Source organism: Copadichromis virginalis, linkage group LG3 (assembly GCF_057382275.1).
Source record: "Copadichromis virginalis isolate Kocher_CV1m ecotype Utaka linkage group LG3, C_Virginalis_male_GT1.1, whole genome shotgun sequence".
Lineage (NCBI taxonomy): Eukaryota > Metazoa > Chordata > Actinopteri > Cichliformes > Cichlidae > Copadichromis > Copadichromis virginalis.
The window spans coordinates 27,837,481-27,859,725 of NC_140620.1; the positions used below are offsets into that span (position 1 = coordinate 27,837,481).

Below are 22,245 nucleotides of genomic sequence, written 5' to 3' on the forward strand. Positions count from 1 at the left end.
CAAATCCTACCATGTGAATTCATGGATTTTTTTTTTCACATTCTGTCTCTCACAGTTGAAGTGTACCTCTGGTGCAAATTACTGACCTCTGTCATCATTTTAAGTGGGGGAACTTGCACAATCGGTGGCTGACTAAATACTTTTTTGCCCCACTGTGTGTATGTGTGTGTGTGTGTGTGTGTGTGTGTGTGTATATATATGTGTATATATATATATACATACATACATACATACATACATACATACATACATACATCATCACATTTTATCGTGCTATGTTGAATGGAAACAGTGTTTCACAAAGCCTCGCTTTACCCTTCGCTACATTTATATTAACTAGATAACTGAGTGACATGGAATCCCTTACTTAATAATTCACTTCCGAAATAGACATTTGAAGGATGCAGACACAACTCACGAGCCGCCGTTGTTGATAAATAAATAATAATAATGGACATGGTGCATAGGTTTAAAGTCGGAAATCCCGAGTTCTCTGTCGGAAATGTGTTGTGGAGGGCCCCTTACATCGGATTTCACACTTGGAAAGTCAGAGTAGACCAACATAAACGATTTAACAATCCAAGAAGGCGGGACTGAATGTGAACAAAATTAGAACTGTAAACTTTCAATCTGCTCTGCAACTCGTTCAATTAGTCATACGCAGAGAAGTGAACAGGCTCTATCACTGAATGTGTTTTTAAGCACAACAAATAAGTATCAGGTCTTACTGCTATCGACACTGGAATGGCTCTACCTTGCTAAACTGATTCTGTTTTATCTGAATGCTCTCACTCAGGAGTGACGTAACTCCCGAGATCCGAGGCATCTGGAACGCGGCATTACCATTCAACAAATCGGCGTGGCTCCCTGAGTCACGTGACGCACGAGCGCAAACTCACGGCGGACCTGGGTGGAGCGAGAAGTACGTCCGCAACATGGCCGCTGTTTGATAAAGCTGATTGAACTTAGAGGAAAAACACAAACTAAAGTACTGATCTTATGACGTTAATATCCATCTGATACCGGTGTCGATGCTTGTATCGATCCGCTCAGCCTCAGCGGAAGCAGCGATGAGTTCAGCTCAGTATCTGAGAGAGTTCATCAGGGAGAGACTAACTGCTGTTTGTGAAGAAATCTTCTCAGAGGTTCAAAAAACCATCGTCCAGTATGAGGAGGAGATCAACCGTCAGCACAGACTGCTGGATATCAGCCGGAAACCCGACAGAAACTCACACATCATAGGTATGGACATGTTTTTAACTCTGTGCTGTTCAAGCTCAGATTCTTCGGTATTTAGTTGATTGGTGATAAATCTGAAAGTTTATCAGCTTCTCCAGGATTTCTCTAAGCTGATGTTAGCTGAGAGCAGGAAGCTGTTACTTTGGTGATGAATTCAGAGGAGCAAACGGTGATAGTTGAGGAAGAGCACACACACTCTTAATGAGACAGTGTGAAAACTGTCTGCTGACTAACATTGATGAAGATGAGCGTCCACACCAACTGTTTATTCCATTTATTTTTTTATGACAGCCTCAAAGTGAACACACACAGTGACAGACTCTCCAAAGTATCAGAACAAAATCTGTCCATGTTACAAATACTTCTATAAATAATGTCTTTACATCTGCAGCAAAAGCAAGAAAACAATCACTGAAGCAAAGTATGATGTCTAAATGTGTCTCCTAAGTGAAAACAAGTGCTCAGGGTCCGATTGAAGATACAGTGGCTTTACTAGAAGATGTTAAACTGGGTATTTATCAGTGCTGTGGTTCAGTGTCCAGTGATGGACTATGTTGGACTGGTGCATGTTCATGGTCACCGTTGTGAATTAAAACCTCTTCTTGTTGAATCAAGCTTGATATCATATTGACTAGAAACCACAAGACTATATATTTTTTCAATATTTACACATTTTATTTAATCTGATTGACACATAACTGTGACACCAGTGATGGTGTGATCTGAGCTCACAGGGCTCTAGAGTGCGAGCAATGTGGTCGCAAATGCGACCAAATTTTTCAGTGGTGCGATCACTTAAAGCCTAATTTTTGCTGTTCAATACTGAAGAAATTTAAACTTCTTAAAATTATGCAAAATTACAGAATATTTTTAAGGTTATCTGCTATAAAAAGCCAGGCCAGAAAAATCTCCTTCATGTTTTTCTGTGTTTTATTCTCAGTTACTTTGACACAAAAGCATCTGCTGTGATGTTCACAATTCTGATGAAGTCTCACATGTATCAGTACTGATAAATGATCAGAATTATAATATTTCTGACTGTCTGAGGCTAAATTGAATCAAATCAGGACTTTGAGAACCTGAATCAAATGGATCATAAAAATCAGTGATAATACGCAGCCCTAGTGAGGCCCGAAAGAAGGGGATGTAGCTGTGGGTAATAAGAAAAGATGAAAAGAACTATTGATAACTTTTTTGTTAAGTTAAGGCCTGATCCATCTGAAGTTCATAGCCAGCTCTGACATGGTGCCATCTATCTTTGAATGCTGAAAAAACACAGTGTATCCAGAAAACACATTATATGCTGCAAAAAATGCACTGCCCAAGTGTCCACTCTCCCCACTGCCGTTCAGCAGCAGACAGCAACAACCAGGTCGTCAGAGGAGGCCAAGATGATGATTAAGTTTAACATTTTCTACAATATTGACAAAGCACTTTAAGTACAAGATTGTTAGTTAATCATTTAGAAATGAATATTGTCTGTATGGACTGCAACTTCCCCCCCCAAAAAGTGCACATGTAAAACTGCGGTGTTAAGTGGTTGAAATATTTGAGTGCGCCTAACTTTTGTGCCAGTGCGCCTAAGTTTTTAAAGATGCACTGCTGCGCCGATGGCAAAAAGTTAGTCTAGAGCCCTGGCTCACTGTCTCTGTAAAAATGTGTGTTTAAATTATCACTATTTATTCAGGCTTTGACACACATTTGTAAAATATTTGTGAAAACTCATCACAGTTGTGACCTTGACTCTGTACTTCTTTGTTGCTTAAGACTTCCCACGACAACGTGACTGCAATGAAGAGGAGGGGAGGAACTCCAGTCTGGACCAGGAGGACCCAGAGCCTCCACAGATTAAAGAGGAACAGGAGGAGCTCTGCAGCAGTCAGGAGGGAGAGCAGCTTGGACTGAAGCAAGATGAAGGCATTATCGTCTGGTCCAGGGAAGAGCAGATTAGACTGCTGGGGACCATCTGCAAACCTGAGATAAAGTTACACAGAATAGGTATGTAAAACTGATTGTCGTAATAACAATGAATATGAGTCATGTAGGATCCTAATTGGAGTTTAAAGTTACATTTATTTTTAGAGGCACAGGAAGAATTGAAGGTCCAACTGTAATAAGCAGCATGAATGCATCTCTTTCTGTTAAGGGAAATTTATTTGTTTAGCACATTTTAAACAGATGCCCCTGGTGTCTCTGCTGGAATTACCAACTGTGAACTCTATGGCTACGTTCACACTGCAGGCGAAAGCACATCAAATCCGACTTTTCTGACCCTCTGCGACCCATATCCAATCATATTTTCAAATCCGATCTGGGTAGGGTTGCAAAGGGGCGGAAAATTTCCGGTAAATTTCTGAAAAGTTTCCGGTAAATTTCCATGGTAAGTTAAGCTTGGGAATTTTGGAAATATTCCATATTGGAAACTGTCCATGGAAATAATGGGAATTATGGAAATTAATGGGAATTTAGGAGAACTAACTGGGAATATATTATTTCCAAGCATAAATATAAACAGAAATCATAAGAAAACCTCCATGCAAAATGTTTTCAACAGATATTTAAACAGATTTATTTGTAAGTACAGTAGAATAGAACACGTTTCAATAACTTGTTTCATGGATGAATAAAAACAGAAATGTTGAGTTCAATATTACCATCCCCTAACCCCGCTCATTCAAAAATGCCCCCTGTCCAAACATCTCCACAAAGTCCCATTCAAAAGGTTAAATGAAAAATGCCACTTATCCTCCAAAACGTCCCATTAAACATGCAAATCTTCCTTCAAGCAATTCTCTTTGCTCATTTTTGCTCAGTCAATAGACTCTTCCTGGACCTCATCATCATCCAACAACATGTCCACTTCCTCAGCATCCAACTCTGAGTCTTCCTCTTCAGTGTCACTTTCCAGCCTTGTTGAGGATGGCTCTGTGTCAGGCTCAAAGAGCCGTAGGTTTGCCCGAATGCCAACCAGCTTTTCCACTCTCACATTTGTGAGCCTGTTGCGAACCTTTGTGTGGGTGTTCCCAAACAGTGACCAGTTGTGCTCGGAGGCAGCTGATGATGGTGGGATTTGGAGGAGAATGGAGGCTACAGGTGCAAGGGCCTCAGATTCACATAGTCCCTTCCACCAGGTGGCTGCAGATACGTGCTGGCATGACTGCCATATTCCATCCCCTTTCCAAAGGCCTTGCTTTGTTCGATACTTTGCCAAACTGCCTAGAACTTTGCCTTTATCGAGACCCAGGTGGTCAGACATGGCTGTAATGACCGCATAGGCACCGTTGATCTCTTCCCCAGAAAGTATGCCCTTGTCATAGTTGGGGTCCAGCATGTATGCTGCTGCATGCACTGGCTTCATGCAGAACTCCCTCCGCTGTTCCAATGACTTGATCACAGCCGTTTCCTCTGCTTTCAGTAGTAGGGGAGTGGGCAGAATTGTCTGGATTTCTTCTTTGAGTTCTGCAAAAAGGCACTGGACATCTGACAAGATGGCACCATCCCCCTCTATCTTCGCTATTGCTGCTGCAATAGGTTTGAGGATTTTCTGACTGCTAGATACTCTAGATACCCAGAACACATCATCCAAGATGACCTTCTTGATGTCACTGTCGATGCCTACAGACTGGGATATGGCCATCTCTTGCAGAGACTCCTTTCCCTTCAGAAGGCTGTCAAACATGATAACAACACCACCCCATCGCGTTATGCTGGGAAGCTTCAGTGTAGTACTCTTGTTCTTTAACTTTTGCTTTGACAGAAATGTAGCGGAAGTTACTTGTTTGCCTTTAACATATTTCAGAACTTGCTTCACTCTCTTATTCAGAGTGTCCATTGTTTTTAGTGCCATTATGTCTTTTAGGAGAAGGTTTAGTGTATGGGCTGCACAGCCAATAGTAGTTATATGAGGGTAGGTCTCCTCCACATGTGCCCAGGCAACCTTCATGTTGGCTGCATTGTCAGTGACCAGTGCAAAAACCTTATCTGGTCCAAGGTCATTGATGATCACTTTTAGCTCATCTGCAATGTATTGGCCTGTGTGTCTGTTTTCCTTTGTGTCTACACTCTAGTAGAACACAGGCTGAGGAGTGGTGATTATGTAGTTAATAATTCCTTGTCCCCTGATATTGGACCATCCATCAGAGATGACTGAAATACAGTCAGCTTGGTCAATGGTCTGTTTCACCTTTGCTTGAACTCGACTGAACTCTTCATCCAGTAGATGAGTAGACAATGCATGTCTGGTTGGGGGAATGTATGCTGGTCGGAGAACATTCAAAAATCTCTTCCAGTACACATTGGATGTCAGCATCAGGGGTGAGCCAGCTGCATAGATTGCACGAGCGAAACACTCATCTGCGTTTTTCTGGCTAGTGTCATCCATAAAATCAAAGAATCCTCTGATGCCAGAGGGACCAGGAGCTGATGAGTGGGTATCTGACTCTGATACAGCTGAAACAGATTCATTTTCCCCTTGAGTGGAACTCCTGGCTGCTGCATGTGTTGGGCCTTGAGGAATTTTTTTGCACTTTGCAATGTGCTGCTGCATTTTTGTGGCATTCTTCACGTACGTCTTATCACAATACTTACACATATATACAGATTTCCCTTGTACATTAGCTGGTGTAAAATGTCTCCACACATCAGATAGCGCACGTGGCATTTTTCTGTAAAATAAAACAAGAGCTTGTAAAAATGCTAATGCAATGCAAGAGATCGTAATAATACAATTGCAATATGATAATAAACAGATATAAATAGTAAGGCTAGCTAAACAACTGGAATGATCTTCAAAACAAAACAACCAAATGAGGAAGCTAGCATCTTCTTTATGTTATACTAGCTATGGCTTATTTAGCATCTAACAGATGCTAGCATTTTATTTAGCATCTAACAGATGCTGGCATTTTATTTAGCATCTAACAGATGCTAGCATTTTATTTAGCATCTAACAGATGCTAGCATTTTATTTAGCATCTTATTAGATGCTAGCATTTTATTTAGCATCTTATCAGATGCTAGCATTTTATTTAGCATCTTATCAGATTGCTATCTACCAGATTAATACATTTTATGTGATATTCACAATTTAAACATTTAATGAATATATTTTCCCATAATATCATCAAAACTTACCTCACTTGTTAAGTCCACAGGCTCAAATGTGTGCCTTTAATACTCTTTGTCCTTCAGGCTCAAAAGTGTGGTCCATGTGTACATGTGATGGAGGCATGCACAGTGCCAGTAGGTGGTCTCAATAGCCATGCAGCAAGCTTGTGCTCTGTACATGTGATTAAGGAATGGCATGGATATTCAAGTGTATTTGAATTGCATTTGTTTGTTTTTGTCAATATTATGCTAAAATATACTTTCCTCAACTATATTTAAGTTCCCTAAGAAGAGCCAACCTTCAATTTTGAAAATTCCCACTTTATTCCCATAAATTCCCGTTAATTCCCATTTATTCCCATAGATTCCCGTTAATTCCCATGGAAAGATTCCATCTTTGAAAATTCCGGGAATTTTGCAACCCTAGATCTGGGTCACTTTCATATGTGGCTGTGAATCCGATACGTATCTGATGTTTTAGAAAGCGACTGCTGTTTGAACGGTCATGTCGCATGAAATCCGTCTTGTACGTCACTGACACGAGACAGATACCAATTATCAGCACCGGAGAAGACATTGTGAACGCTTCCTGCCCATCCAGAGAAACTGTTGGGAAGACAATGTTGGAGAAACGTGAACATTTTATTTGTACTGTATAATCTGCAGATTCTGACAGAAATCTGCAACTTTCCTTTGAAGCACCGCTCCTCTAAAACAGCAATAAGGATCATTATTAGGCGATATGTAAATAACACAATAACTTTATAATTTAAAGCAAAATTGGGAAATGTAAAGTCCGAAACAGCCAAACAATACTTTTGCTCTGGGTCTAAACAGAGCGTGTTGTGTGTGACGTCTTCTTTTGCGCATGCTGGCCGCTTTGAGGGTTCACACTAGAGCGTGTTTGATGTCACTTTTTTTTTTTTTAGCGTGAACAAGCAGACAAAAAAATCGGATTTGATCAAAAAATCGGAATTGAGCATTAAGACCTGCAGTGTGAACGTAGCCTTAGATCCAGTCTTTTGAACTGGGAAGGACCACTTATCTCTTCTGCATGAAGATTTTATACCTGGGCATCCTTTCTTCCTCAAGGTCCAACTTTAATAAGCGGCATGAATGTATCTCTTTCTGTTATGGGAAATGTATTTGTATATTACCTCTCAAATACAAATAAGTTATTCAAGTTGGTTTACAAGATTAAATTAAAACCAAAAACAACAGAAAAAAGACAGAAATTATATCCATGATACAGCCTTGTGATACAGTCAGTGAAACTAAATTCCTCATCTATGATTTCACCAAAATTTTCCAACCAGGTTGAGGTCTTCAGTGCCCTATAGATTCAAGATGTGAATTAAGTTGTAATCATGGATCTTTGTTTCCAAACAGGAGAATCTCAGTTTTGTCTCTATTTAGTTGAAATCAATTTTTATTTCATCCACTTTGTTTTTTTAAGGCAAAAAACATAATGAGCTAACATTGTTTGGCAAGAGAGGGTTGTTACTTTTCTAAATCTATGTATACTAGAGGTGGGAATCACCACACATCCCACGATACGATATTATCACAATACTTAACGCACGGTACGATATTATTGCAATTTTTAAAAATATTTTGCGATATTCAGATTCTGTACATAAAGGTAAACTTTATCAATATTCATTTTATCTAATATCAAAGTCTCACACTCAGTCTTTCTCTCATTTCAGTCAGTTTTATTGTTGACAAACTGAACGGTTTGTATTACAGTCTAGTCCAACTTAACTGAATGCAACCATCTGGTACAATTATAGCTATTCTGAACTATGCAATTTATGAAAACTATGCAGCCCATTCAGCAACTGAAGAATTTGAAAGTAAATTAAAACAAAATATAATTTTACATTAAATAAAAAAGTTTTAAACTTAATTAAAATAAAACATGTCTTAAATTAAAATAAGTAAACTGTCATGTTTATTGCTGCCAAAAAAAAAGTTAAACACATTTGGACAGTAAGGAATGTCAGGATTCTTGCTCAGAAAAAGGATCAACATGCTCTGAAGTCAGAGCACAAAAACCTTTTTTGTAACAACATATCGATTTCTGCTGTCCCTGTATCGATACATTATTAGCAAACAAAATATCACGATACTACACAGTATCGATTTTTTCCCCCACCCCTAATGTATACTGTATTAATCCTGTAGGAAATTGCTTAGTCCTCGGCATTTAACCCGTTCACTCAGCGAATCAAGGATTTGTAGAGACGGTACCTTACTCAAGGGTAGCTAAGGGGTAGCTGAGTAGCTATCCCTGCCCCAACTGGGGTAACGTTGCCTTTACTCCTTGTTTTCAGGCATCTTCAGAAACAAAGTTGAGATGTACATCGTTCCTAAAAATCAATGAAAAAACAAAGAGATGTGATGTTTTTGGAACATGCAGAAAACCTTGAACATGCGCTAACTGCAGTCACTCTCACACAGGTTGTAGGACCCTTGCAAGTAAAAGCTGTGTTCTTGCTTAGAGACACTCTCCAGACAGATTGCCAACATGTTGCAGTCAGTCTGAATGAGTCGTCGTCAATAAGCACCACTTGAGGGGACTCGGCTCAAAGTCCTGAGGGGGTTGCTTCAGGAATATGGATGAATGGCCCGTGTTAGAAGCTGTACGGGACCTGCACACCTGTTAGCTGGTAATAAACAGGGGTGCAGATAACTTTTCAAGTGATCTACTCAGGTAAGGACCAAGAGATGGACCAAGTCATACACAGAAGAGGCTCCCATGCGTTTCCCTGCCTGCCTTAATCACATCCATTCTGTTACAGTAGTGTCTTTGTCAAGCTGCAAGGTGACCTCGTATTTCTTGAGAATCCTGCAAACTGTTGTGTTTCTGAAACTGTGGAGTACTTGCTTTCTTAAGGCCATGTTGAAGGATCAAATACTAAGAAATGATTGCATGACTTGAGGAAGTCGTATCTGATTTACCCCCGGGTAACTTTGCTTGTGTCTGTCAGCATGAGCATTAGAAACAGTGTGTGCCCTATAGTGGCCTATCACTATCAAGCAGAAGGATAAACTGTCCAATGGCCACGATGAGTTCATCCTTACATTCTCCAATGATCCGCTTTTCCCTCTGAAACCTAATGGTTGTGGTCTTTAAAATGCTGCCAATGTTAAGCATGTATGCTACAAATCACTGTTGTCACTCGTAGCCAGTTGCATTTTAATGGCTAACAATTGATAATATTTTTAACAGTTTCATGCGTCCATGCAGGCCACCTGATATTATGAAACTCACCCAGTTTCACAAAGGGGATCCCATTTTTGTCACGCAGCTTCTTCAGTGCAGTTTTGTATTTTGCTCCACCTTTTTGCATAAAAACTGCAGCAGTTTGACCACAGAGCGATTAAATGTCTCTCAGTAAGGAACGTTGTATTCAGCTGATTTTATGCAATTTTCCAGTATGTGCAACTGCAGCAAGTTGCCAGAGTTTTAGCACGACGCTGTTGTACATACCCATGTTGACAGCCTGTGCACACAACGACCAACTTTGTTGTCCAGTCATCCAAGCCTGTGTCCTGGAAAAGTCTCACAAATCATCTGTTATGGCCTGTGTCTTTCGGTCAGCACCCAGTGCAGTCAGTCCAAGAAAGTCTCCGTTGTTGGACACGGACACAATGTAAACAATTTCCTTCTCGTTTTTTGTGATGTCCTCAGATCCAAATTCAGCAGACTCCAATTTGGCTCATAACTCCCCGCTGATGGTGTGAGCAATGCTCTGCATGATCTGTGTGCCCCCTTCAAGTGAATGACATGCACGTCTGACGTTTACACCTAGCTGCTTCAATAAAGAAGGATATGAAGACATAGGATGTGTGTGTTAAACTTTGTGGAAGCGAGGAGAAAAATATTAAACAGGGCTTACCTCTGTTCGTCATTTCGCTTGTCTTGCCATCTGTTAAGGGGGCAACTGCACATATCTTCTCGGATGGCTTGTTTATTAGCAATGACTCGCACCACATTCATGTGCTCCTTGCCCTTTTCACATTTGTCAAATAAAGGATGGTTACAATTCTTTGGGCCTTTAAAAATGCACCTGATTTGTCTCTTAGATGTAGATGAGAGAGGCAAATCTTTCACCACATTTTAGTGCACAGTGGCAACTTTTCTGAAAAAGTATTTTCTTCAGCACTGGCTCTGGTTAGCATTTCTTAGCTGGTGGCGAAACACCAAAGAAGCTACTTATTGTCTGTTGTTTTTTGGACATTTAGGTGGTGACAAGCAAAATGTGTAAGGTTAAATGACATGGTCAAGTACGCCAAAGGCACTTGGTAACACAAGTGTCACTACGCTTTCTTAATTTTTGTCACACATGCGTACCAGTTATCTGCACCCCTGGTAATGAGTCAGACTCGTTTCTGGTAGATGTTGGACTAAACCAGGGCTGCCCTTTGTCACCGAGTCTGTTCAGAATTATTATGGATACAATTTAAAAGCATAGCCAGCTGGCTTAAGGCCTCCACTTTGGTCGCTTCAGAATCTCACTTTTTGCAGATAATGGGGTTCTGTTGGCTTAATCAGATGGTGGCCTCCAGCTGTCACTGGAGTGGGTCGCAACCAAATGTGAAATTGTGAGAATGAAAATTAGTACCTCCAAATCTGGGGGCCATGGTCCTCAGCCTGAGTGAGCACAAGTTATTGGCCCAAGTGGAAGAGTTCATACATATATCATGGTCTTGTTCATGAGGGAAGCGAGAGATTGACAGATTGGGAGACTAAAGAAATGCAGAACGTACAGTAAAACAGTCATTCTATGTCCCTCCCTCACCTATGGTCACGAGCTCTGGGTACTGACAAAAAAGATGAGATTGCGAATAAAAGCAAGCAGAAATAAGTTTTCTCCATAGGGTCACTGACCTCTCTCCTAGAGATAGGGTGAGGAGTTTTGCCATCCAGGAGGGGCTTAGTATAGAGTCGCTGCTACTCCTCCACATCAAAAGGAGCTGGGCATGACCCACCAGAATGAGGTCTTGGGGCAGACCCAGGACGCACTGGAGAGATGACATCTCACAGCTGGCTTGAGGATGCCTTAGTGTTCCCCTGGATAAGAAGAATTGCTGTCTGCATAGACAGTGATTAGGCATGTGATTTTCAATGATATATCACAGTTAATTGTCAACTTGACGCCATTCAATCACAGACTGATAGAAGACAGACTTTGTCTGGCAGCATTTATAACAGCTTTTAGTAACAGTGTTGGTAATCTTGGCAATCTCATTTTGCTGAAAGAAAATAATAATAATAATAATAATAATAATAATAATAATAATAATAATAATAGCTGTAGTGAGAGGAGTTTATTTGGAATAAAACGGATACTGAAAAGGTTTGAGAACATACATCGCAGTTGAAAAACTGTGTTAAACTGTAATACATGTTATTGCAATATCCAATATTCATATTGCAAAAAGTAAATAAAAATAGCATTATAAAGCCTGTGGTCATTCTCACCTCTACTTAGCAGGATACAATTGTACCCACACATCCGCGTTCATTTAACAGAAAACACACAAGCATCTTTATATTTCATATACAGCATCACAGACATCCACGAAGCTGATCTTTGAAGGGTGTAAAACTAAAAAACAATTTGAATCAGTGCATTCACTTTAAGTTTCACTGCTCAATATTAGCCACATGTTCAGTATGTAGAGTTCTCCTAATGGTTCAGCTTATACTATATCTTCTCAAATTTTTGTTTTTCTACTATTTTTTTCTTCATTTGTCCATTCAGACCTCCAACAGCAGCATGTCTGTGATGAGGAGAAGGTTGTCAGAGGTCAGCAGGTCTGTAACCAGGAGAGGAACTCTAGTCTGGACCAAGACGACCCAGAGCCTCCACAGATTAAAAATGAACAGGAGGAACTCTGCGGCAGTCAGGAAGGACAGCAGCTTGGACTGAAGCAGGAGGCTGATGCCTTCATGGACACCCTTGTTTATCAGGAAAGTTACCACAGTGAACTGGAATCAAACAGTGAGCAGCTCCTTTCTCACAGCTGTCCTGAAGTAGAAAGCAAGCATGTAGTCTCAGGATCAGCTAGAAATATAGCACTAAAGAGGAGGAGACGTTTCAGACTTGCTGACACAAGGGAAAAGTCTCTAAAATGTGACACATGTGGAAAAGCATTTTACTTCCAATCCCACCTGAGTGCACATCTTAGAGTTCACACTGGTGAGAAACCATATTCTTGTAGCACCTGTGGGAAAAGATTCAGCCACAAATCAGCATTGGATAATCATATAAGACGTTACACAGGCGAGAAGCCATATCTTTGTATCACTTGCGGGAAAAGATTTGTTCAGAAGTCTCATTTGGAGCGTCATGTGAGAATTCATACAGGTGAAAAGCCGTATCCTTGTATCACCTGTGGGAAAAGATTTAATCAGAATTCAGAGCTGCAACGTCATGTAAGAATTCACACAGGTGAGAAGCCGTATTTTTGTAAAACTTGTGGGAAAAGATTTGCTGACTCATCAGGACTCATAAAACACATGAGATTTCACACAGGTGAGAAACCATTTTCTTGTGGGATCTGTGGAAAAAGTTTCAGTCAGAAATCAGCATTGGAAACTCATGTAAGAACTCACACAGGCGAGAAGCCGTATTCTTGTAGCACTTGTGGGAAAAAATTCAATCAGAAATCAGGAATGAAGTCTCATGCAAGAATTCACACAGGTGAGAAACCACATTGCTGTAGCAGGTGTGGGAAAACCTTTAGCCAGACGACACACTTAAAGAAGCACATGAGAATTCATACTGATTAAAAGTTTAAAGCTTAGAACATGTGGGACAGCTGTTAGTCATAATAGAGTGTTGGTTGTCGAGCTCACACTGAGCAGAAGTCAAACCACTGCAACACCTGAGTGAAAAGATGAATCATATTCAGGTCAGTATTATGTGGGTTCTATTCCAGGAAGCAGGTTTAACTAACAACTGCAAGTTTGCTAATCCTGACATGAGGGAGAGAAAGAGAGTTAACTTTAACTCGGTGTCACTCACCAGGTTAAGAAACTCTTTGAACCTAACAGATTTCAGCAGATTTTCTTAAACAAACTATGAATTTGTGTAAGAAACTCATAGTCACTCCCATTTGCTGCACCTGAACCTGCCAACTGACACTCCAGTTAATTTCCTCTTTCATAATGTTGTTAACAACGCACATTAATCTGCTGGAAGTTTGTTCTTACAAATTCTCAGTTAGATGTTGCTTTGTAACTTTGTTTTTTTGGGATTGATTTTATAATCGTGCAGTGAAAAATGTCATGATTGGGACAGCGATTATTGCAGATTTATTAAGAGCTGAGAATAAGAGCATATAGTAGCATATACTAATTTAGTTTCTGTATTTCCAACTCTGACTTAGCAGAGCCAACTTTGAGTACATTATTGTATTTTTGTAGTACGTCATTGTCCTCTTTAAAGTTTTAGACCCATAGAGCACAGGATTAGCTATACTTTAAAGTCAGGTTTGAAATGCACACAGTAGACTGTCTGTGTTTTGAACATTTCATTCTGAAATTTCACAGACTCACAGGACTCAGTCATATAATAATCTCAAACAATGTTTTGAAAGGTAAATTAAGGTAATTTTAAAGGTAAGGTAAATTTAAAGGTAAGGTAGATTTAAAGTCTGTGACTTTAAATGAAACACATTTTTCATTCACACTAACCCAAATCCATCTCACTGGGGTATCATATAGCCCTTTTTCACTAGTACCCACTCTGCTCGACTCGACTTGGTTTCAGTGTTTTTTCCATTACGCTGGAGTACCACCTACTCTGGGTGGGGTCGTTATAGCAATGTGGCCTAAATTCCCGTGACGGCGTTTGTAAATGACACAACAAAATGAGGATGTTAAGATGTTGGTATACCTGCTACCTGGTCACCACAAAAATGACACTAAAAACGAGCGTATAACGTTTGCCTCTGTTTTCTTTTATGGAAATCTCAATAGAAAAAAAGAGGTTGCTACAGCCCATCAATGCATGAAATACTGGCTTGAAATGTTTGATTTCATTAAAAAATGAAATTGTCAAATTGTGGCAAAAACATTTTTTGTAATTTAATAAAATGACTTGACTCTGTGTGCTGCTATCTGATGCTACGTCCATCAGTAAACTGTGTCTGATCTGTTTATCTCGATTTTTATCTTCAGTTTCTGTCATTTTGCTGCTATCGGGTTACCCCTGAATAGATTTCAAATTCAACTTCAGATCATTTTAATGTAATATATGTTAATTCATGGGTAAATAATGACCATGGGAAGTATAAAAAGTTGTAGCTATACATTACATGAAGTTTTATAATATCCGATGATGATGATGACAGAATAGACCAAGAAAATGAATTTCTCCTCTCCTGTTATTTTAAAATAACTATTTTCAGCGCTGACACGTGTTGGTATTTTTCAAACTACTCCATCAAAATGGAGGTTCAGCTCTTAATTTACTCATGGTGATTTATGGTATCTGAGCTCCATACCTTTCTTTCTCTTCTCACACACACTCTTAACTCAGAGTTGATTGAACTTTGATCAACTGTTCGGGAACAGGAAACTCAGGCTTACAGAGTTAATCATCTCAGAGTTTGTTTTTTAAACTCAGAGTTTATTGGACATGCTTCCTGGAACAGGGCATTGACCAGGGAAGAACTCTCAGCATTAATTCTTACAACTGTATCAGAGAAACCCTGATCTTACATTTCATGATGGTTGAAGTTAATTTTCTGTCTTAATTCAAATGTTTTTCCTTGTTTCTTTAATGTTGTTTTATATAAATCTAGAAACTTGTGTTTTAACTTTGTACCCCAGTCCAGTGGTTCCCAAACTTTTTTTTGCTAGGCCCCCCTTTGTTTTACAAGAAAAATGCCGCCCCCCGCGCGCGCACACACACACGCACACGCACTAACACATCCTCCAACCACACACACCCATATTCTGCTCCATTGCGGTTTATTTCACACCTCAAACATTTAGCAAACAATTGAGCAAATACAAGTAATCTGCAAAAAATTACAGGTAGTAAGAAAACAAACTACTAACTCTTTTACGCTACGTTCGCACCTACTTTTGAAAATACAGCTGTTTCATCCACGCGTAAACGGCGTTTCGAATCACCGAAAACTGAGATTTTTAAAACTCCTCTTTTGCGTTTATGTGTGGACGAGGAATACAGAGTTCATCACACAACGTCAAAGGTATGTGCCTTTTGTCACATCACGCTGTGCGCCACGTTATTGTTTACATGAGATGAATTGCAGATAGTCAGATTAATTAACTAATTTTGTCTGTGTCTTCAGGTTTTACACACTTACATACACACACGCAGTTACTGTCCCTCTATTTACAAAGGTAGAGGCATCACAGTGTAATTATTTTACCCTCAACATTGCTATCAATACATTTTTCAAAAATGCCTCTCTGTGCAAAATGGGTTTAAAAACATAAACAGCTGTGGGATCCTGTTTGTCCGTGATTTAGACAGGGGGAACAAATTGTGGCAGGATCAGCCTGATGTTATTTGTATCCCGCTGTAACTTTACTGTATAAAGAGCTAACATCTCCAAAATGTCAGGAGTAGTTAGTCATTACGACAAGTGTTTGTGAACTAAAAATCAAGAATGTGGGATACTGTTTGTCCGTGATTTGAAGAGCCCAGTGTGTGCTCCCGACGCAGGGAAAAGCAGTTATGCAGGGGAGACCTACTTTGGCACTTGTGCAGGTGAAGCCAAAGCGAAGATATGCTTCATTATATTTTCTAGTCTTTGGCTTAGAATGAAGTTGGTTTGGAAACATATTCAGCTATGCTTCATCTCCTGCTTTGCGTTTGTGTAGGCGCCCCATGATAGCAGTGTCCAAGTATTGTTGTCGTTGTGTTTTTTCCTTTTCATACCACGCCCCCTCCTGCAATGGCTCTCTGCCCTCCCTAGGGGGTGGGCCCCACACTTTGGGAAGGTCTGCCCTAGTCTATATTATGGTTCCCTTTTACTTTCCTCTTATTCTTTTTTTTGTATGGAAATAAAAAAAATATTGCCTTGTGTAACACGATTCTGTGATTCATTGACCGGAATATGATCTTCTAGTAGAAAGACTTGACCCTCTATTTAGGAACCTGCTGAAAATGTACAGGTGCACTCTCAAAGTACATTTACAATTGTGCAATAATAACAGAGCAGAATTTATTTATTTTTTATTATGTGTCACCACACATAAGTGTAGTTATATCACAATAATGTTTGTATTATCATCTTTGCAGTTTGTTGAAGCATTGACGCTCCTTTCCTCAGTGTTTAGAGAATTCCAACTCGAGCTCTTATTATGGCTGCTGTGTAGATACCTCAGGGTCAGCTCTTCATCAGCAAAACACAAAACGAACTATTACAACATAACCTCAGGGTTGCATGGATCAGCTCCACAGTATATCACAGTTGTATTAACTCAATATTTCTGTCTCTGAGGTCATAGTCCAACAACTTCTCTCAGACCTCCTTTACCTGGAAACAAAAGGTGAGCAGACTTTCTTTGGTGTTGCTGCAGGGTACTCACTAACGCATGTACTGCGCTTGGTTTGACCATACATACAACTATCTAGTCCTGTCTTAAGTAACCAGCCTGATTAGCCAATGAGCCATAGGTAAATATGATCTAATGGGTGAGGAACCTGGAGGAATGCGGAGAAAGCACCTGAAGGAAATTAAACAAAATACCCCCAAGCATACACATACAAATACTGACAGAAAAACAAGAAAGACAGAAAAGCAATGGAGAGAGGGAGAGAAAAGGCAGGCCAGCCTGAGAGGCCTCAGGAACCATGACAGTTATGTTATTTTCATATTTTGAATGTCAAATAGTAATGTTCCCCTCAAAATAACTTTGGTTCAACTCGAGTTTCTAAATTTGTTAAATCACCCAAATCATCTGGTGCATTAATGTCCTGTGGGATTTCAGAATTGCAACACATAACTTCAAATAATATAACGTTAAAATATGCCTTTTAGGCTAAATTACATTCTAAATTCAAGATTTTACCCTAAAATTACTTAACCCTTTAAAGCCGGTCAGAGCGGGCACGCTCCGTTTTGTGTAACTATTTTTAAATCCCAGTAGCACTGCAACCACGTAAGCTAGCGCAATAATTTTCTTTGCATGTGAAACTGGAGGAGTTGTACTTACATCATGCCATCAGCTTGTCCTAGGTCACAGTTTCCTTCCACATATGGCTTTGCAAAAGCTGCATAAAAAGCGCTTGCAGCAACAAAAACATAATATTCGAGAAACACGCTTTACCGATCCGATCAGCTGTTCATAACACTTCCTACGTCCATCAGCGTGAACTGTCGCATGCCCACCATGACCTGCCCGAAACCAGAAGTGACGTCATTTTCGCGGAAATGTAGTTTTTTACCATCAAGGCCTCATGAGCTTATACTGGTGTTTTTAAAAGTTATGTTTGACTTTATGACTTTCTGTGTCGTTTCTGGGATGCTTAGGACTCATATTGCACTGCTGGAAATAGTTTATTTTGATGCATATGCTGCTTTTTTGCAAATTTGCCCTATAATATTTATTTTTGTTTTTCCTGCAGTGTATAGAAATTGGTGTATTTCAAAAATAAAACTATGAAGACACTCAAAATAAATTTCCCGTGGTGGGAAACTATTTTGTGCAACTTTTTTGTATTTACAGTTTTGAGGGATAAGCCTCTTAAATTTCTCTAACTAGAAATATATGTTAAAAAAAACAAAAACAATTTTCAATTTTTTTGTAGTTTATTGATCTTTTTTGCAATTTATGTAATTACTATGCACTTAATGCATGCATATTATTAAAACATGGGCTATAGTGGTTGTATTGATGTATAGCAACTTGAAATGCTCCCAAAAATGGCTCCACAGCATGTAAAAATATAATATAAGCTCTGGTGGACTTGGTTCTATGGTAGGTCTTAAAGGGTTAATTACTTAATTCAGTAATTAATTATTTAAAGCTTACAAGTTGAGGTGAGCAGTAAATAAAGGGTTAAACTATCAGTATCAGTATCGCTCTCAAACTGCTCCTCTTCCTGGAGTGAAGCACAGCCTGATAACCTCCCTCTTCTTCCTGCTCTTAAACACAGCACCTCGTCTCTGTCCACGTGTTTCCTCGTTCCCTCCCCCTCAGATCTGCAGTTTGAAGATGCGTGTAACCAACATGTGGTGACGTGTAAGAGCTGACAGGCTCCATTCACTGCAGAAACATGTTGTTGAGATCAGAGCTCAGACTAGTTTCAGTTATAAGGAAGAGAAACTCACACAGTCACTGACACTGAGAGGAGAAATGGCACAGAAAGGAGTTCAGCTGGATGAAGAAACCTTCTCTTGTTCCATCTGTTTGGATCTACTGAAGGATCCGGTGACTATTCCCTGTGGACACAGCTACTGCATGAACTGTATTAAAGCCCACTTTGATGAAGAGGACAGGAAGGGAATCCACAGCTGCCCTCAGTGCAGGAAGACTTTCACACCGAGGCCTGTCCTGGAGAAAAACACCATGTTAGCAGAGTTGGTGGAGGAGCTGAAGAAGACTGGACTCCAAGCTGCTCCAGCTGATCACTGCTATGCTGGACCTGAAGATGTGGCCTGTGATGTCTGCACTGGGAGGAAGCTGAAAGCCATCAAGTCCTGTTTAGTCTGTCTGGCCTCTTACTGTGAGAAACACCTCCAACCTCACTATGATGCAGCTCCATTAAAGAAACACAAGCTGGTGGCCCCCTCCAAGAAGCTCCAGGAGAACATCTGCTCTCGTCATGATGAGGTGATGAAGATTTTCTGTCGTACTGATCAGCAGAGTATCTGTTATCTCTGCACAGTGGATGAACATAAAGGCCATGAAACAGTCCCAGCTGCAGCAGAAAGGACTGAGAAGCAGAAGGAGCTCGAGGTGAGACGACTAAACATCCAGCAGAGAATCCAGGAGCGAGAGAAAGATGTGAAGCTGCTTCAACAGGAGGTGGAGGCCATCAATGGCTCTGCTGATAAAGCAGTGGAGGACAGTGAGAAGATGTTCACTGAGCTGATCCGTCTCCTCCAGAAAAGAAGCTCTGATGTGAAGCAGCAGGTCAGATCCCAGCAGGAAACTGAAGTGAGTCGAGTCAAAGAGCTTCAGGAGAAGCTGGAGCAGGAGATCGCTGAGCTGAAGAGGAAAGACGGCGAGCTGGAGCAGCTCTCACACACAGAGGATCACAACCAGTTTCTACACAACTACCCCTCACTGTCAGCACTCAGTGAGTCTACACACTCATCCAGCATCAATATTCGTCCTCTGAGCTACTTTGAGGATGTGACAGCAGCTGTGTCAGAGACCAGAGATAAACTACAGGACATTCTGAGAGAGGAATGGACAAACATCTCACTGACAGTCACTGAAGTGGATGTTTTACTGTCACCAGCAGAGCCAAAGACCAGAGCTGGATTCTTATTATAATTCACAAGAAATCACACTGGATCCAAACACAGCACACAAAGAGCTGTTATTATCTAAAGGGAACAGAAAAGCAACACAGTTGAAACAACAACAGTCTTATTCTGATCATCCAGACAGATTCACCTTTTATGATCAAGTCCTGAGTAGAGAGAGTCTGACTGGACGTTGCTACTGGGAGGTGGAGTGGAGAGGGAGAGGGATAGAAGTAGCAGTCTCATACAAGAATATCAGAAGAGTAGGAAATTCAGCTGATCGTATATTTGGATACAATAACAAATCTTGGGCATTACTTTGTGAAAACAACAGTTATTCATTTTTTCACAAGAAAGTCCAAACTGTCCTCTCAGGTCCTTGGTCCTCCAGAGTAGGAGTGTACCTGGATCACAGAGCAGGTATTCTGTCTTTCTACAGCGTCTCTGAAACCATGACTCTCCTCCACAGAGTCCAGACCACATTCACTCAGCCGCTCTATGCTGGACTTTGGCTTTATTTTTCAGCTGGAGCTACTGCAGAGTTGATTAAAGTCAAATAGAGAAGACAGGTTCATGTTGATCCCTGACCATTATATGTACTTGTGTAGTTTCTAAATGAGGCTTTACATTTTAGAAGCTGAGAAGTTCAGTGGTCCATTGATGTGTGAAAATAATATTGCACTGATTCAAACTGTACTTACATTTATATACCTTACCAGGGCGACCGTGGCTCAGGGGGTTGGGAAGCGTATCTGTAACCAGAAGGTCGCCGGTTCGATCCCTGAGCTCTCTGTCCTGGTTGTTGTGTCCTTGGGCAAGACACTTTACCCTAATGGTGTTGGCCAGAGGGGCCGATGGCGCGATATGGCAGCCTTGCTTCTGTCAGTCTGCCCCAGGACATCTGTGGCTACAACCGTAGCTTGCCTCCACCAGTGTGTGTGAATGCAAGTGCCTTGAAAAGGGCTATATAAATCCAATCCATTATTATTATTATTATATAAATCTGAATTTGTTCTTATAGTTGATAATCATGTGAGTTTAAATGATACTACTCTTCATATTCAGCATGTTTGAAATCTGTCATCAGTCTGGTTAGTGGTTTTATTCTGTAGTTGCTGTAGTGGGTTGTCAAATGCAACAATATATTGGAGCTGCAGTGATTCATCAGTTAGTCAATGATTAGAGAATTGATTGTTTTATCATTATTTTGTACTGTAGAGTTTACACATAAAAACCAGTTTAGATGGAGATCCTTAACTACTTTCACAGAACACATTTTTCATAAAACTTTTTCAATAAAAGCTGGGATGTTGCATACATTAAAAAAAGAAATGAAATGTGTATATATAAAGACTGTCATGCTGATTTTCTGGAAGGTTAAAGTTAAGCATGCTGTTGTTTTATTGGATCTTTGAGTAGTTCTGCTGTTTATTAATGTTGATTGTGTGCTCTTAAAGGTTAAATAAAGGTTTCATTTCAAATACAGTATATGAAAGTACCTTTTTTCTCATGTTTTTCTGTCTTCTGAGATTTTGTATAAATTTAGCTAATGCAGTCAGTGAGACTAGTCTCGTTTCACTTTGACAATATAAGTGGACCTTAAAATGTTATTAATATATTAAAAAAATATTCTACTAAAAATAATCAGTGGTGAAATTTAACTCGACTCAAATGGTAAGCTTCAGTGAAAATTTAACATACATTTATTTCCATTTCATATCACATCATGACTTCTTCTCAGCTCAACTTCATCTCAGAAAATTGTTTTTCTTTTCAAGTGAATATGTGAATACTTTATATAAGAAGGAGACACATAGACTTATTTTAATATATAGCAGCACTATATTTGTCTGAAAGCTTTAGTTACTCATAGTAATGAGTAGTAGTAGTAGTAGCAACTCATAAGTTAAACCCAATTTTAACTTATAATCACAATGCAAACTTTGTACTTTTTATTTAAAGAGAAAAACAGCTAAAGGGAAACAGGACAGAGACAAAATCCAGCAGAAAGTATTTAAAACAACAGCGACAGACTCCAGTGTTATAGCAACACTGCATAAACAGCACAGAAAGAGAATAAGAGGTTTCATATTTACCTCCTGTCTTCCTATCCAGGGCTGTGTTCAGGATGGCAGCTAAATAAATGTAAACTGCAGCATAACGTGATTAAACTGGGATATTCCAACTTCACTGTTGATTTTTTTTATCAGAATGCTCTGGTCAAATGTTTGACTCTTGTAAATAAAACTCCTTTCTTTGAGTGCAACAAGTGAACTGTCTGCTTGTTTCTCCATAAAACATCAGAGAGAAACAAGTCGAAAGAGTCCAAACGGCGACAGCAGCTATCAATCATTTTACTTCAAGCTTTTTATTGATTCTTTTGTTGATTCATTTGATAAGAAATACTTGTGCATTGTGTATGAGCAA

General features: G+C 39.8%; 1 protein-coding gene and 1 pseudogene across 1 annotated transcript; both read left to right on the forward strand.

Moving 5' to 3' along the window:
- Positions 1 to 910: 910 nt before the first annotated feature.
- Positions 911 to 16,427, forward strand: LOC146713874 (uncharacterized). Its single transcript, XM_085450490.1, has 3 exons — positions 911 to 1,242; positions 3,007 to 3,237; positions 12,120 to 16,427. Exons 1-3 carry the CDS (start codon positions 1,032 to 1,034, stop codon positions 13,148 to 13,150), a joined length of 1,473 nt encoding a protein of 490 aa, XP_085306616.1. The 5' UTR covers positions 911 to 1,031; the 3' UTR covers positions 13,151 to 16,427.
- A 2,167-nt stretch (positions 16,428 to 18,594) lies between these two features.
- On the forward strand, positions 18,595 to 20,528 carry LOC146713875 (tripartite motif-containing protein 16-like; annotated as a pseudogene).
- The last annotated feature ends 1,717 nt before the right edge of the window (positions 20,529 to 22,245 follow it).